General features: G+C 40.9%; 1 protein-coding gene across 1 annotated transcript in view; it reads left to right on the plus strand.

Annotated features, from left to right (window-relative positions):
* Positions 1–3,815: 3,815 nt before the first annotated feature.
* The window catches only part of LOC133517573 (tribbles homolog 2-like), a 38,926-nt gene continuing 25,891 nt past the window's right edge, over positions 3,816–16,850 (plus strand). Inside the window, exons 1-3 of the mRNA XM_061850891.1 lie at positions 3,816–4,191; positions 4,321–4,676; positions 13,832–14,121. Coding sequence (XP_061706875.1) covers positions 4,407–4,676; positions 13,832–14,121 — 560 coding nt within the window. The 5' untranslated portion in view covers positions 3,816–4,191; positions 4,321–4,406. The remainder of the gene's footprint in view (positions 4,192–4,320; positions 4,677–13,831; positions 14,122–16,850) is intronic.

The following is a 16,850-nucleotide window of genomic DNA, read 5'->3' on the forward strand; positions in this document are numbered from 1 at the left end:
GTGACTGTACCTAATCCTGACATCTACATCCGCTTCCGCATCCGCGGATGTAATAAATAAAAATAAATAAATAAATAAATATTATAGGACATTTTTACACAAATTGACTAAGTCCCACAGTAAGCTCAATAAGGCTTGTGTTGAGGGTACTTAGACAACGATATATATAATATATAAATATTTATAAATACTTAAATACATAGAAAACACCCATGACTTAGGAACAAATATCCATGCTCATCACACGAATAAATGCCCTTACCAGGATTTGAACCCGGGACCATCAGCTTCGTAGGCAGGGTCACTACCCACTAAGCCAAACCGGTCGTCAAATAAATCAATCCTAATGTAAAAATCAATCAATCGTCAATGTAAGCCTTTAAATATCCGTATCCGCATCCACGGATGTCAAAAAATCACCATCCGCAACATGCTTGATTCATAACAAACCTTCGTGACCTGTCAATGCAATGGTTCCGTACAATCTTGATAAGTTCTTCGATCTAACTTATGTCGATGATATACATAGTAAAATAGTTGCGCCACTGAATGTACGAGTAACAATATCCCTTAGCTGCTGACGTACGTTAAAATCCAAGTCATGTAACTGAACGTTAGGTATACGTAATGAAAGCAAGTACGTCACAGATTCTTACTCACTGATTCCTGAAAGAAAACGCTTTTCGCAACTTTCTTACGTCGTTGAAAATATTGACGGAGAATTTTTGTAATTTTTCTGGCACGTTTTCTTTCGTAAAATCGTTAAGCAACCAAAACTTTGAATTACAGTCGCCATCGAATATATCGGAGCGGCAGAGGTGCTCAAAAACATCTGAACGTGGGTTCGCTGTGCTACGGTTCAAGTAAGTACCTAGGTATTTTTTATTTTTATATTTTTAAGCTTATTGTAGGTGAGGTCTACAACTCACAGAGCTTCTTTATTAGCTTAATCGGTGGACGACATTCGAAAAATTTGACAGTTTTTTTAATGCTTAGCCGTGAGTGATAACGAGCTGTATTTAAATGATGATGATTTATTTAAGTATTTGACGATTTCGTAACATACCGCAATTAACTTACCGCCTATTACTTTATGACATTGGACTTTCACCCTTACTAGAAGCTGTGTAAGACCTATACTTGTATACTCTTTTTTCCAGCACATCTGAGGGCCTACCGCGAACACCCAAGTTCGCAAATTACGGGCTTTTTACTCCCATTAAAGGTGTTATTAAAGTGACAGAGAAAGATCAAGAACTTCGGTATTCGCGGTAGGCCCTCAGATACTGTGAAGTCTACCTATTAGTATTGCGTAATGGATAAATAATGGGATATCGATATCTTTTCGAACAATTATTTTCCTGTGATGTGATCAAATTAATGACAGATTTTTAAACAGGGAATAGAAAATAAGAGGAAGTGGGTAAAGAGGGGTTCGATCTCAGACATGGTATTTTGCTAATGGTTACCAAAAGGCGAGTGTTTCATCTCTTGTCATTTCGTACTAATTGCTGTCCGTCAGAAATCACCTAATACCGAAAGCTATCGGTAGGTTCTTTACATATTTACATATTAATCATAATTTCTTATATAATACATATGTGCTACTTACCTAATTACATATTAATGATAATTTCTATAAATAAAAGTGGCTACTGTATTTCTATAGTAATCTAAATTGTATTTTTTTTCTTATTTAATGCATGTTAATTATAAGATGTAATGTTTTGAAAAGATGTGTCCCGCCGAGTTCCTTGCCGGTCCATATTGGGATACCCTCCTCCAATTGAGGGGGGATTTAAATCTTCTCGGGTCAGAGGTGTAGGGTTAGAGCCGGTGTAGGTGTAGTTTATTTGACGTTCATAAGCGCATTGTAATATGCCTACTTGAATAATAAATTATCTTTATCTTTACTTAAGCATGCAGCTTACTCAGGTATACCCCATGTTACTTGGGACTTGTCCCGGACAGAAGGTGGACGTTTGAGGGACACTTCACGAGAATGGCTCCTCGTCTCGTGGGTGCTGCCTCGGCACTGGGCCGCCTACTGTCCAATTTGGGGGAGCCGAATGCCCCATGCAAGCGGCTGTAAAAAAAATACCCCATTTCATTTACCATGGCGGGATTCCACTTGAAACGGTCATTAGACGTAAACAATACGAGTAGTGACAACAAAAGATACCCGGCAAACTTTTTTTACGGCATCGTATCTTACATGTAACTGTCCAGTCTTGATCCTTTTGTGTTATTATTTGTCCACACGTTGGCTTTGAAGAGCAGAGCTCGTAAAGCAATTGTTCATATTCATATTCATGTCATAGAGGTCAACATTATGGTTCTCATTGTGCAATTTCAAGTGGAATCCCGCCATGGTAAATGAAATGGGGTATACATACATACTTACTTTATCTTATTTATTTTATTACGTACCTACTACCTAACTATAATCCTTGGATGACGTTTATCCATATAGATATGTACATATATTTATTTGCAATTTTTTTTTGGCGTCTTCAGGAAACGTGGAGCTTGTGCCGCCCTTCGCAGCCTTGTTGTGCCCCCTTGGCCCTAGGGTAAATATGCCCTTGACTTTAGGATCTTGGTATTTTATATATCGTATACCTGCACCTAACGTGACTTAACTTTATTATGTCGGCCACAGGTGCTTAATTATGTAATTAGGTGGATCAACTTTTTAGTGTCACTCGTTGCCATGTTTACGGTTTTTTGTCCCCTGGACAACCACTCTTGAAATCGTGATTTAATGGTATTTTAATGTCTCAAAAATGCGTTTTTGTGGTAGTTTTATGCCATTTCTATAACAGGGCATCCACTGAGCATGTTAGTAAATCGTCATACAACATCTCTTCGAATAAACTGTGCCAGTATTGTCCCTTGGACAACGGGACAGAATAACAACACAAAAAATTTGATTCGGCCAATTTTATAGGTATTGTTCAGCCGCCTACTTACCACAGAATCACCCTCCAACGCAAGTTAGGTGACGTCAAAATGAAACTGCTCGATTTTTTTCAGAAAAGACCGCGATCTTCAGTAGGTACCTACGTCAACATATTTAGACACAGCCTTAGTTAAGTAACAAAGACGTTATAATTCTAATTTCGTCAACCACGGAGGTGGGGTTTGACCCGTTTGACGCTCAAAAAGACACGTGACACATTTCCCTCACGGGATTAGGGAACCATTGTTTTGTGTCGTAGGTAGATGCCCTAAGTTTTATTATACCTACCCGAATTCTACGCACAAATGTAGGTATAGCGAGGTGTAAAATTATATGGACAAATTATGAATGAAATTCATTCATAAAGTGACCTTGCACTTTTGCAGCTGTCCGTCGTCCCATAGCACAATATACCGACCCAAAATATTCAGACAATATGAATTATGAACTGCGTTCGAAGTTACGAACGAAAAGGTACCTACTAGTTCTATTTACATATTCAAACCTTAAAAATACATTTCATGATGGAAAGGAAAATTTCAATCTTTGCCGCCCCTTGCATAAGTTTACAAGCAACTAATTAAACTTTTCTAAATCGGTATTTATTACCAACGTTTGGTTGACCTAACGAGCAAAACGTAACATCCCTCGGCGCAATATTTTTTTACATAAACGTTCAAAAAAGTTTTTTTATAAATTAATCACTATGTAAAATGGGTAATATTAAAATGAAACAGGTACAGGTGAGTAGGTTATAATGTTATAATGTGTACATTTTGGCATTTACATTGCATAGCCAAACGTAAATGAATGGCTGAAGTCTTTCCTTATCTTTGAAGAGCGGCGGACGGTTAGATAGAGAGAGACAGCTAATAAGTTGTTGTTGCGGCTGCGGACCGCATGGCGTATGCTCGCGTACTACGCAAGTTGACGGTGTGTCGACATTGGACGTTGGTTCGGTTGCCGGCTCCGAAATCCGAACGAGCCGAGTGGCGCGTCAAACTCGCCTCCGCCGTCAGTCTCGCAATGGCGTTAGTAAGCGTCGGTCGTGTGTTCGTTTGATTTCACAACAACCCGAGCGGACACCGGCCCAAAATATTGGCCTGTCTATTCGTGCTCGAATTACTCGAAAACGCTTCCTGTGATTCCGGTCATAACAAATCGAACTAACCGCCACCACGGACAGTCAAATTTTGGTACGATATCCACTCCGGGCAAATCATTTCAAGGTTCGTACCTTTATTTTAGCGTAATTTCTTGCCAAATAAGTTACTAAACCGCCGATTGTCTCGTAGTTTCGTTTTATATTTTGTAACTTTTTGCAACTCGCGTATTTATTCACGTTTGTTTTGTTACAGATCATGTCCATATCATCGTAGTTCCTCATCGTTAAGTGTTTGTGTTTTGTGGATATAAGTGTATAAGTGACAGTGTTAGTGTAGTGATGGATCCGGGATCGCCGTCGCTGCTGTGGCCGCTGCGCGTGAGCAAGCCGGGGGAGCCGAGCAAGGAGGAGCGGGCGGCGTCGCCGACGCTGTCGGAGCGGCTAGCCGCCTCGCCCGCCGCCAGCCCGGCGCCCCCTAGCCCTCAACCACCTCAGCACCAGTTCCAAGCTGCTCTAGTAGCGGAAAAATACCTCCTGTTGGAACAGGTCGAGGGTTCCTCTCTTTGTCGGTGTGTGGACGTGCGCACTCAAGAGGAATATGTATGCAAGGTAAGCTGTAGTTTTATCAGTAGTTTGTCATACGACGCGATCATATCGATTACCTACCACAGTAAAGTACGCTGGTAGGTAAACAATCCTTTGAATAGGTGTAGGCATTAGATCAATCGGTCGATGTAAATACGAGTAAAATCGTCATGCTCAATCATAAAGCTAAGATCAACAGGATGTTACAATACCTCAACTTAATTATGCCGGTAAATATGCATTTTAGGTAGGTAGTAAATATTGTTGTTAAACAATCTTTAATTTAATTAAGAAGGTAGGTTAACGCGTCTACTCTAACACGCGAATTTGACATATGTGGCATCTGTCATATTGCTTTTTTTTAATTACCCTGTTATCAAAGGGGAAACTTTGTTTAATGCCACGAACTGTCTAAAATAACTTTTTAAATTAATGAATTGTCAAATGCTGCGTTCCGAAATGGCATTCAGAATCTAGCTAGGATATGAGAACGTAACGTGTTTAGTTTCGAAACTGGCTGGTTTCAACAGAACAGTTGCGTAGCTTTGTTTGATTGATATTAGTGCGTAATCTGGCTTTCAATTGACCTCTGGTCCATTTAATTTGCTAGTATATGCGATATCGTATATGGACCACGCCTGCTGGCTAAAACCGCACAGGCAATTCAAAGAGTTCAAAATGCTTGTACTAGGTTTTGTTTCTCGGTGCCAAAGCGAGCCCATATCACACCGTTTCTAAACGAGAGAAAAATTCTGAAGATGGCAGCACGTAGAACCTTGCATATGGCCAGTATGGTTAAAAATATAGTCTCTAGTCATAAACCAGAATATCTTTATAATAAGTTTCGATGGATGAAAGACGTTCACGGTCGGAATACTCGCAGTAAGTTTCTAAATAAAATGAGTGCCCCGAAACATAAAACAGCAGGTTATCGTGGTAGCTTCAAATACTCTGCATCTAAGATCTGGAACGACCTACCACCGCCATTGCGAGCTAAAATGTCCCTTCCAACCTTTAAAGGCAAATTGAGCTTACTTTTATTAAATTACCAAATTTCCTCAGAGGATATAATTATTTAAAATGGTGTTGTGCTATATTTTGGACACTTACTATTCCTGTTGTTTATAAGTTAGTATTTTTTTTTTTTTTTATAAGTATTCTCTCATACAAAAAGTACTATTACTTATCGCTGTACGTTTCAATGAACGAAACTTATGACTATGGCATTGTTTGTACCTATTCAGTAAAATACTTGAGTTATAAATGTAACCAGTTGTCAATATCAAGTAAATACCAAATTAAAATAATAAATTTTCACTTGTAATAAAAATTTCTTTATTTTTTCGTACTATAATTGTATACACTAGCTATCTCTGGTAATAAAACAAAAAAATCCATTAACCCGCATGTCATATCAATGTGGTTCAGTGAAGGGGACGGACTGAAAATCAGCGCTGCGCAATCAATTTGTAATAAAATGGCTGACGCAGCGTACGCTGAGTCCGTTCCTTTTGCCGCGCATGCCTATTATTATTATTTTTAAGTGAAACATTGTATTTTGTGTGGCAATAAATGGTTTCTTATTCTTATTCTTAAATGGCACAACCTTTGTTCTAGACATCAAATAAAGATTCCGTAGCTCTATTATTTACTAAACTTATTTGGCAGGTAGGTACCTATATTAAGTAAGAGAGCAAAGGTTGACTCAAATTCTTTGACTTCTAATTTGTTCATAGTCCAATTTTATTGTACATATTTAATTTAAAAAAAATCCAGCGGTGGCAGCATGGCTCCATTTTATCGCTTGTCGCTATTCCCGTCACTTTCGCACTTACATTTAGAACGTGACAGGCATGGTGACAAATGATAAAGAGCCGACCATCTTAGCCGTACAGGGACCAAAATTATAAAGACCATTAAAAATGTAAGTTTTGATAATAAATCACGTGTGAGTTTGTTTTCTAATTTTAATTATTTAATATGTATTAAGTAAGGGAGCAAAGGTTGACTAAAATTCACTTAAAAACAGATCAAAATTGAATTAACTCGTTGTTCATATTCAATTATATTTGATTAATAAATTCCAGTGGCAAAAGTTTTAAAGTCCATTAAAAACTTACGTATGTTTTGATAAATAAATCACGTGACAGCTTTCTTGTTAATGACTTATTTCTTAAAATGAAATTTAACTGACCACTACAGTCCAAAGTCTATGATCACCTAGTACCTACCTACCTACCTACGAGTAGTAAGTTTGCCCCTCTGATGACAGATGCAAAAGGGTAAAGGGACTGGATCCCACGGGATAGACCCCATGGAGAGATAAGCCCAGATCCCAATAATATACCCACATGCCGAGCCCTTCCTATGCAATTACTCAATTGAACTTTTGCAAATTTATAAATTTGTCTATGATTTCTCACGCTAGTAAAAATAAAGTCACTGGTTCTAAATTCAATTAAATAACAACGCGAAGCCATTTGTCAAGTTTAAAAATAAAATAAAAAACAAATTACTTTTAGTACGGTCGCCAAGCCGCTCAGAGGCCAGATTTAATTGACTCAGCTCGGCCTTACCCACAACCGGTATCAATGTGTTCGGACAGTTCTCCTGATCACCGTACATGCGGTAGTAAAGCGGAAAAATGGTGGAGGGGATAGTAATGACGTCACAAAGATGGCGGCCGGACCTATTCTTTTTGGCGGTGTATCTCGAAAACCACTTAACCGATTTTAATCATCGAGGTGTCAAATAATAGCTTATATTATGGAGATTATTTCCTATTCTACAAACATTTACGTGAAACCTATAGGAAAAAAAATAATCACAAAAAACAGTTTTTTTATAAAATTATTATTTTTTATTTTGTAAAAATCTCCGTAAATATTAGCATTTCGCAAATTTTGTTTAATATAAAACATATTGCTTCATTATCAAGGAATATAATGAGCCTTAAAACATACAGATCGAGTAATAAACAATGAAGCTACACTCATTTATTTGCGCATGGGTAACGATAACTGGCTTTTACCGGTCGAAACTGTGGTGACTGTTACGATACGTATTGAATGGAATTTATAGAGTATCGGTTTTAATTACTGAAATTATAATTAAAATTATAAAAACCAGACACAATAATGTTACCTTACTTCGACGTTTAGTCTCTTTTTTCGTCTTAATCATAGGTAGGTACATATTTCTTTTTACTTAAAAATTTTATACAGGGTGAACTTTTAACCACCAGTCATACTCTGCGCAGCGACTTTATAGGTCATACTTAACAACTTTTACTATGGGACCAATTCCGAAATCGCGAAAAAAATTTTGACTGTCCCATATAAAGGTGCGACCAACTTTACCAGACCAACACTTTTCCAAACTGAGCTGCAGCTGTCCGATGAAGTTAAGTACTTAGGACTAACTCTCGACAATAAACTCAATTGGAACAACCACATCAACAAACGGATAGACAAGGCGGGAGTTGTCTTCTGGCAGTGCAGAAGGATGATTGGTAAGAGGTGGGGACTCAACCCGAAAATTACCCTCTGGCTCTATAAGACGATAATCCGCCCCTTACTCTGTTACGGTGCTCTGGTTTGGTGGCCAAGAACAAACCTAGGCAACGTACGAGACAAACTACAAAGACTTCAAAGGCTCGCATGCGCGGCCACCACTGGCTGCACGAGGTCTACCCCGACTGCAGCCATGGAGGTCATGCTAAACCTTCCACCGCTGCACCTACACATACAGTAAGAGGCCAGTCTCTCAGTGGTAAGGTTGCGAACCCTCAAGATATGGTCTAACATCACAGTGAGCTCTTCACACAAAATGCCTGGAAAAGGTGTATGACGAATTTGCAGTGCTTAGGTCAGGCACGGACCGGATTCACAAACAAGCTATCTTCGATAAAAGGTACAAAATACAGTTATATGAGGACGACAATCATGAAGGACTCAATCCCCGGGAGCTGAGAATCTTCACTGATGGGTCCAAAACAGACAGCGGCTCGGGCTCTGGAACCTTCTCAGAAGACCTGAACATGTCGATCACCACTCCGCTAGGAGCCCATAACTCGGTATTCCAAGCTGAGTGCATGGGCATCATAAACGCGGCGGCTGCCATCACTGCAAGGAAGGTAGTAGGATCCTCCATCCGCATACTCTCCGACAGTAGAGCAGTCTTAATGGCTTAAATAGCCATATAGTTACATCCAAACTTATACACGAATGCCACGAACGACTAATAGAGGTATGTCATAATAACAAGATAACCCTACAATGGATCAAGGGACACAGTGGATCCCGAGGTAACGATGCTGCGGACGAGCTTGCCAGGCAAGGATCGAATGCGGGGGCGATTGGTCCGGAACCGATTCTTCCGATACCATTTAACAAGGTACCAGTGGCGGATCGTTCAAAGAACTCGATTCCCACCGGCTTGTCTAATTTCAGCCCGTTGAGTACTTTCACGATCGGTTTATGGAGAAAAGGAAAGCAAAATTAGCTCCGGGTTCCCTACGAATATTTGTGACGCGCCGCCACTGCAAGGTACGCTCAATGCTGCTGGCACGTACAGGGAAACTACACACAGAACACTGGCTGAACCAGACTGGATGCAGACAGGCAAAAGAAGCCATGCCTGGCATCAACGAAAAACTCACAAGGGCGCTCCTGCAACTAGGGAAGGTCCGACTGAGTATGGTAACCAGTGTCATAACAGGTCATGGACTATTTAACAAACATCTTTTCACAACAGGTGTCACAGACAGTCCCCTGTGCCGAGGTTGCATGGAGACAGAAGAAACAGCCTCTCACGTGGTGCTGGAATGCAGCGGAGTGACTCCATACAGGGCTAAACATCTCGGATCTCCGAGAGACCTCCCCGTGGTCCTACTCAACATCAAAGGTTTGATAGGATTCCTCGAGGAGCTGGGCTGGCAGGACTAGCCCACCCCCAACATATCACGCAAAATAGGCGCAAGTCGTCGAGTTGCGGAAAAAACGCCCGAATACAATACAATACAATACAATACAATACAATACAAGGTGCGACCAGACCGCAGCTTAAAAAACGGTCACGATACGGACTCGCAGTGACGCGTCGTATGCGTACCGTTTTTGACGCATGCTCCCCACACCGCTGTTTAAAAAACGGTGACGGTACGGAATCGCAGTGACGTGCTTCACGCGAATCTTTTTTGTTCGCAAAACAGTTGCGTCTTTTACGTCACCGGTACGGTGTCTGCCATAAGATCTCCGTGTAATATTTTTTGCGATTTTTACGCAGTTCAATTTACGGTGCGTCAGCTTATTTTAAGCAGCGGTGTGGCGAGCATGCGTCATGGACCCGGGTACGTCCTTAAACTACGTCCAAAAGAGAGGTATGGGCATTGTGAATGTCATCTCGCTTTGTGTGGTAGGGCACAGCCAGTGGGTGTCATTCCAGATCCAAATTTTCTTGCGTGATTCGGCATTAGTCCCATAATAAAAGTTGTTCAGTATGACCTGTAAAGTCACTGCGCAGAGTATGGCTGGTGGTTAAAATTTCATCTTATACCTATATTCGACACAAGTAGTAAGTACTTACAGACCAACTATGATACACATTTTGCCTGTATAGTGATACATAGTGAATAAATTAATACCTGATTTAAAAAATAAAACAAAAATAACAAATAGCATGTTATTTAATTCAGTAATCACTAATCAGTCTTAAACAATGAACATCATACTTTTAGATTAGACAACAAAATGTATATTTATACTGTGTTTCGACTTGAAAGATTTTACTGCTTTAAAACATAAGACAAACCTACCAACCAAATGTATAAAAAAAAATGTTTTTTGTGATTATTATTTTCCTATAGGTTTCACGTAAATGTTTGTAAAAAGGAAATAATCTCCATAATATAAGCTATTAGTTGACACCTCGATGAATACAATCGTTTAAGTGGTTTTCGAGATACACCGCCAAAAAGAATAGGTCCGGACGCCATCTTTGTGACGTCATTACTATCCCCTCCCACCATTTTTCCGCTTTACTACCGCATGTACGGTGATCAGGAGAAACGCCCGAACACATTGATACCGGTTGTGGGTAAGGCCGAGCTGAGTCAATTAAATCTGGCCTCGGAGCGGCTTGGTTAAAAGTTCACCCTGTATAAATTTTTTAAGTAAAAAGAAATATGTACCTACCTATGATTAAGACGAAAAAAGAGACTAAACGTCGAAGTAAGGTAACATTATTGTGTCTGGTTTTTATAATTTTAATTATAATTTCAGTAATTAAAACCGATACTCTATAAATTCCATTCAATACGTATCGTAACAGTCACCACAGTTTCGACCGGTAAAAGCCAGTTATCGTTACCCATGCGCAAATAAATGAGTGTAGCTTCATTGTTTATTACTCGATCTGTATGTTTTAAGGCTCATTATATTCCTTGATAATGAAGCAATATGTTTTATATTAAACAAAATTTGCGAAATGCTAATATTTACGGAGATTTTTACAAAATAAAAAATAATAATTTTATAAAAAAACTGTTTTTTGTGATTATTTTTTTTCCTATAGGTTTCACGTAAATGTTTGTAGAATAGGAAATAATCTCCATAATATAAGCTATTATTTGACACCTCGATGATTAAAATCGGTTAAGTGGTTTTCGAGATACACCGCCAAAAAGAATAGGTCCGGCCGCCATCTTTGTGACGTCATTACTATCCCCTCCACCATTTTTCCGCTTTACTACCGCATGTACGGTGATCAGGAGAACTGTCCGAACACATTGATACCGGTTGTGGGTAAGGCCGAGCCGAGTCAATTAAATCGTGTTTCTAGAGGGCTTTTGAGATTTGGCGACCGTACTATTTGGTTACATCGTCCTTTTGATTAAACCCTTGCATAAAAAGTCCGTTAATTAAAAACAAATGATTAATCGTTAAAATGCATTGTTAATGGGTAAGCGATGTGGCTTTATATGTCACGGCCCCGCGCTGCTCGATCGGTCTTGTAGGCCGTCGTACCAAACAATGTCATGTGTCTTTTTCGCAATCGATCGTGTTAACAATAACCTCCTTTAACACTAAAAACACGTCTAGATGAGAAGCATTAGAAATGTTTACCCGACATATTTTAACTAATAACCGATTTAATTTTTGGAATTAAATACAAAACAAATGTTTAAGTAAACGAACATTAAGTAAGTCTTTGTTTTATTAGTGTTAAATGATATCATTAGCCAACGTAAGTGACTCTCCACCCGAAAAGCCTCCGTGATTCATCACCGTTGATAACATCGCGACTAACGTCATCACAAATGATAGCCTTCTACAGTCATTTTAGGCAATGCAGGATAACATGGATCTAGACAAAGGCCCATACGGTATTGTCAAGGCGCAGAATAGCCACTTCCTTCGTGAGAACCCGGCAAGGTTGCGTGAGGCAACGACGTTGCTAAACGTATTTACAACACAGTCTTACCAACACGACTGACACATTTGTATACATGCCTCATATGATGCGGCTACTCGAACTCGCCAGTCTGCATTCTAAATTCAAAATCGCTGCGAAATTCTCTATGGTGCTCTTCTTAAGTTTTTATCGGCTATCTATCGCACACGTGGTACGCCGCGCCTAAAATAAACGAGACCTTCTCATTGACATTGTGAAATAGTCTGTTGATAACGCATCGAATGTCAAAGCGAGGCTAGCGGGCCCCTCCTATCCCCCTCCCACTAAACAAAAGCGGCTATGCCGTGATAGCACGCAGACATAACGGAGCCCGAACTTCGAAAAATACTTAATATAATGTACTTAGTAGGCCATTGCAGCGTGCAGCGTACCGTACGGTAAAGAGACAATCGATGCCAGTAGCCGATTCGATCGCAATTCCAAGAACAATGGTACCGTTTAAAAACGGATTCTGCATGGGGTTCAATAGTTGTTCAAGTTGTTGCTAAGGCCAAATGCATATTTTGCATGCGAGTAAGCAGCCATCAAATAAAGATAGCGGTAACTAGGTTAGCTCCCGTAAAGCGCATTCGATACCAAATATTATCAAGTGCTCTGTCAACATTGCGAATTTTATCAATATCTCTACTTTGCAAATACCTCGAAAATGGGTCGTGTATATTTTCGTAACACCCAGTTTTTTTTATTATCTATAACGTAGCGTCGGCGCGTCTGAGTGATATGACTCAAAAATAATTTACTAAAACTGTGAGCCCTAAAAATAAATATTTGCGTCGGAAAAAGAAATTGTTGGGCGCACGCAACAAACGTGATTCATCATTCGTGAGTCGGGAAATCAGATTTGGAATTCGCGTCCACAATGTCGTTGACATTTTCGTGCTCGTTCGAAAATAAATTGTGACTGCAGTCGTTAGCCGGGAATAACTGTTCGATGTCATGCCATCCTGGTACAAGCCACGAGCGAACTCTCAATAATGATGAAAATCAGTGCTATTTAATTTCCAAATAAAGGCCAATGAAAATGTAAAATGTTCTTTATGACTGTTTGTTTTAAGGCAACGGCCGTCTCAAAAAATAGTCAGCCAGTTTCAATCGAATATCTTTTTATAAAAGCTAAAGTTACAGTGATGAGAGCCCCGATTAATAATAAATTCCCAAGGAATCTTCTCTAGACATACATAGCATGTTCTAAACTAGAATTACCGTTTACTTTGATTTCTAAACTAGATACTAGTCACCAGGAATTCCGTTTGAAGCCAACGGGGTCCGAAATTTGCAAAGGGTCAGCTCTATTCAAATGTTTCAACCTCGTTATTCACGTTAGACTTAGCCCTTTTAAATCCCAGTCTCTTTGAAACGGGCCCTTTGAATCTAATAAATGGTTATTACCTAGTCAAAGATCCATGAGGACGCATCCCTACTTTGTAACAGTTAGTTCCTTTACAAAATTCCGAGATTCGCTGGTTGAAAATTTAAATTGAATCGATCATTTTACTCGTAATGCCCATCACGCAACTAAACAAATCTAGGTCAAAGAAAATTGCCATGGCCTCATTAAACCTTTTAAGCAACATTAACAGAAACGTTTCCGAAACCATAGGTACACGTTTATATATTTCGTCTGTGTTTTCTTGTTAAACATAATACGCTTTCGCTCATGAGAGGTTGGGGCCTAGGATGTAGACTGATGATTATTTTCTTCGTAGGTGGTGTCCCGGGGCTGCAGCAGTTTGTTACAAGCGCATTACCGTCTCGACGGGCACCCGCACGTCAACCCAATCCACGAAGTTCTAGTCGGCGACAAGAGAGTTTACCTAATATTCCCTCGGTCGCACTCTGATCTCCATTCTTACGTGAGGGCGAGAAAACGGCTTCGCGAACATGAGGCCCGGCGGCTGTTCAGACAAATGGCCGAAACTGTAGCCGCCTGCCACGAACAAGGAATAGTGCTCCGAGACCTCAAACTCAGGAAATTCGTCTTCGCGGATCCCCAAAGGTGAGTTTCTGACTTATCTGCAATGCAATTTATAGTGTAAGATATGTGCAAACTAACCGACTCATGTCGTTTTCGCAAGTTTAAGTAATCTCGACTTAGCAATAGTTTGTAATACGAATACGACATTATATATATAGTATCCCTCGAAACAGCGCAACAGAATCAAAGGCGGCCGGCCGCGGTTCTGATTGCCGATGTGCTCAATTTAATGAAACTGACTGACGCAAGTATTTAATATCTCGGCTGCAATAGAGATCGATCGGTTACATCCTCATTTTTTAAGCCAAGATCGATCGTGAGAATATTGGGCGTATAAAAAACGAAGGGAAACGGAAACGCTGTTGTATTTTAAGTAGCGCGTCATTTCCTTTCTTCGCCGATAGCGCCTCACGACAGCGATAAATGGTTTATCAAGTCATTCATTACCGACAATGAGCATGCGGCGCATGTCGCCTTAATTATGATAGCGGCGTTCTCGATACCAAGTGCCTACTGTCGCCACCGATATAGCTATCGGCGCCGGGACAACCGGTCCCTGCACCGACTGCCAACTTCACCAATTATGTGTCATGGCACAGAATACGTGATCAATCTTATTGACATCTAACGACACATTGCCCAAACAGTTCACCTTTCCAACAAAAAACGTACGTTACTATAAGACAATCACACATAGGGGATTACTCAACTATTTTAATTACGACGTCGAACGGTAGCCCGCGGATTTTCGAACTTTTGAAATGTTATCTGGCCTCCATTGTTGCGAATATCTCCGGCAATGCTAGCGGCTCAAGGCGAGCGGTGTCATTGCTGCGTACAATACCGCGCCGCAATCGGGTCAAGGGTCCGCGCGCCGCGCGCGCTGCGCGAGCGCAGCTCCCGCGCTACCTGCTCCACCCGACCCGGTCAGGTGATCCTTAACCCCTCGACAATACTCCCAGATTATTATGCACCCCTAAACACAAAATTAACAAACACATTCCTCAACCTTCAAATAAAAATCCACCATTCACCTGCCCGCATCCATGCTATTGTTGATTTAATGAGATGAGATGCCTTTATTGAGATAAAAAAAGGTTTTTTTTTTAACGTAGCTACTGTTTCAAGAATTTGTCTGATCCTCGTTAAATGCGGTTGACGCAAATAAATCTCAAACCGCCCCCGGTCACCCTCCCACGTTCGGGGCAACAACCAGCCTTTTTGTGTACGCATTAAGTTATCCGGCCGTCCCCGCTGAGACAATTTTCGTTACGCCTCCGCACTCGGGAGCTGACCGTAATGGTTCCTTTGACCTTTGTGTCTCTGCGTCCCTGCTGACATTCGCCGAGCATGCCTTTGACGCGACCGCCAAGCCGCAGACTGCTCGAGTTGTAAAATAGGCTTAGCTCGCGCCAGACGCTGCCTGCCTGCGAAAATGGCAGATAAAACGAATCCCATCTACATATTTACGCAACAGTAATAATTCAGTCCGCTTTGAGTGGACAGACAGAGAGAAAAGGTAAAATTTAATACGCTTTTGAGCGGCGCGTCATCAAAGCCGGCGTTGTCAAAAGCGGTCCGCGATGCGGAACGGGAAGCACCGCGACCGTGCCTCAAATGTAAAAACTTTTGCTTTACCCTTTATGTAATAGCAGAGCGAGTGCGCCTTGAGAAGCCTTTGCCAAAGTTGCCGCTCAAAGCTGAAATGCTTTACATACATTTGGTTATTAGACACGAGCTCAAAGTCAAAGATAAAAGTTAGATTGAAGGAGCTCGCGGCTTACATGGTGCGCATACTTGCAAGAAAATATGAAAATGTGTGCGTGTACAAACACAACAGTTTAGGCAAACGAGACGCAACCTTGCCGGCCGAAGTCTGCTCGTCTGGCTATTAAAGTATTTAGACAGGATATTGCACATGCGCTTCCAGTTTTGGCATGTGTGATTTCGGAACGGAAACGTTTTTGTTTCTAACGGACCTTCGGCTCTAGGTCAGGTAACCATCCGGCATTATATACTGACCCGGGAATTCCATCATCCCGACAGATGCCTAATCGGTCCCAAAGGAGTCTTTTTTTGTGTGATTATTCAGATGGGCAGCGTGACCGCGCCTTATTATCATAAAGAGCAGCTGCCCTTGTTTAGCCCTAAAAAATCTAATGATTATGCACATGTGGCGGTGACCACTTGAACTATACAGCTGGTGTTTGCAATCGTGAGAATTGTCGTGCGATGGAGAAGGTGCGACATGAGCAAGTGCCCGCCCCGCGACCTCCGTTCTCACGTCTTGCGATATAAAGGCACCCCTGATTATAAATTCGAGCCATCCGGATCGCGGCCGGGACGCCGCGATCAACATCCCGTCCCGTCTCAAAGGTAAACAAGAACATTAATATTGATTTCCAACTCTCTTTGACGCTTTGAAGTGGATTTTCTTAACACTCGCCCGTAGTTTTTCATGTCCTTTGAGATGAAAACGGACTTTTTTCACCGAGCACCCTAGAGTGCTTCGCGAAGACGGTTCTTTGACATGAAAATGAAGAAGTCTTGAAATACTCCTACTATGTGTACTAAAAGTTTTTAGTGATCGTCCCGATTCTCGACTAAATAGGATTTGCATTGAAATTGAGTTTTGAGGCGGTAAAGCGACCGAAATGACGTTACTTTGCTAAATTGTCTAAGAGGGTTTCGTCTAGTGGTTCGACCGAGGCATGTGGCCTTTGCCAGAATCTGGGTTAAGTTTCCGTTAG

The sequence above is a fragment of the Cydia pomonella genome, chromosome 5, assembly GCF_033807575.1.
Source record: "Cydia pomonella isolate Wapato2018A chromosome 5, ilCydPomo1, whole genome shotgun sequence".
NCBI lineage: Eukaryota > Metazoa > Arthropoda > Insecta > Lepidoptera > Tortricidae > Cydia > Cydia pomonella.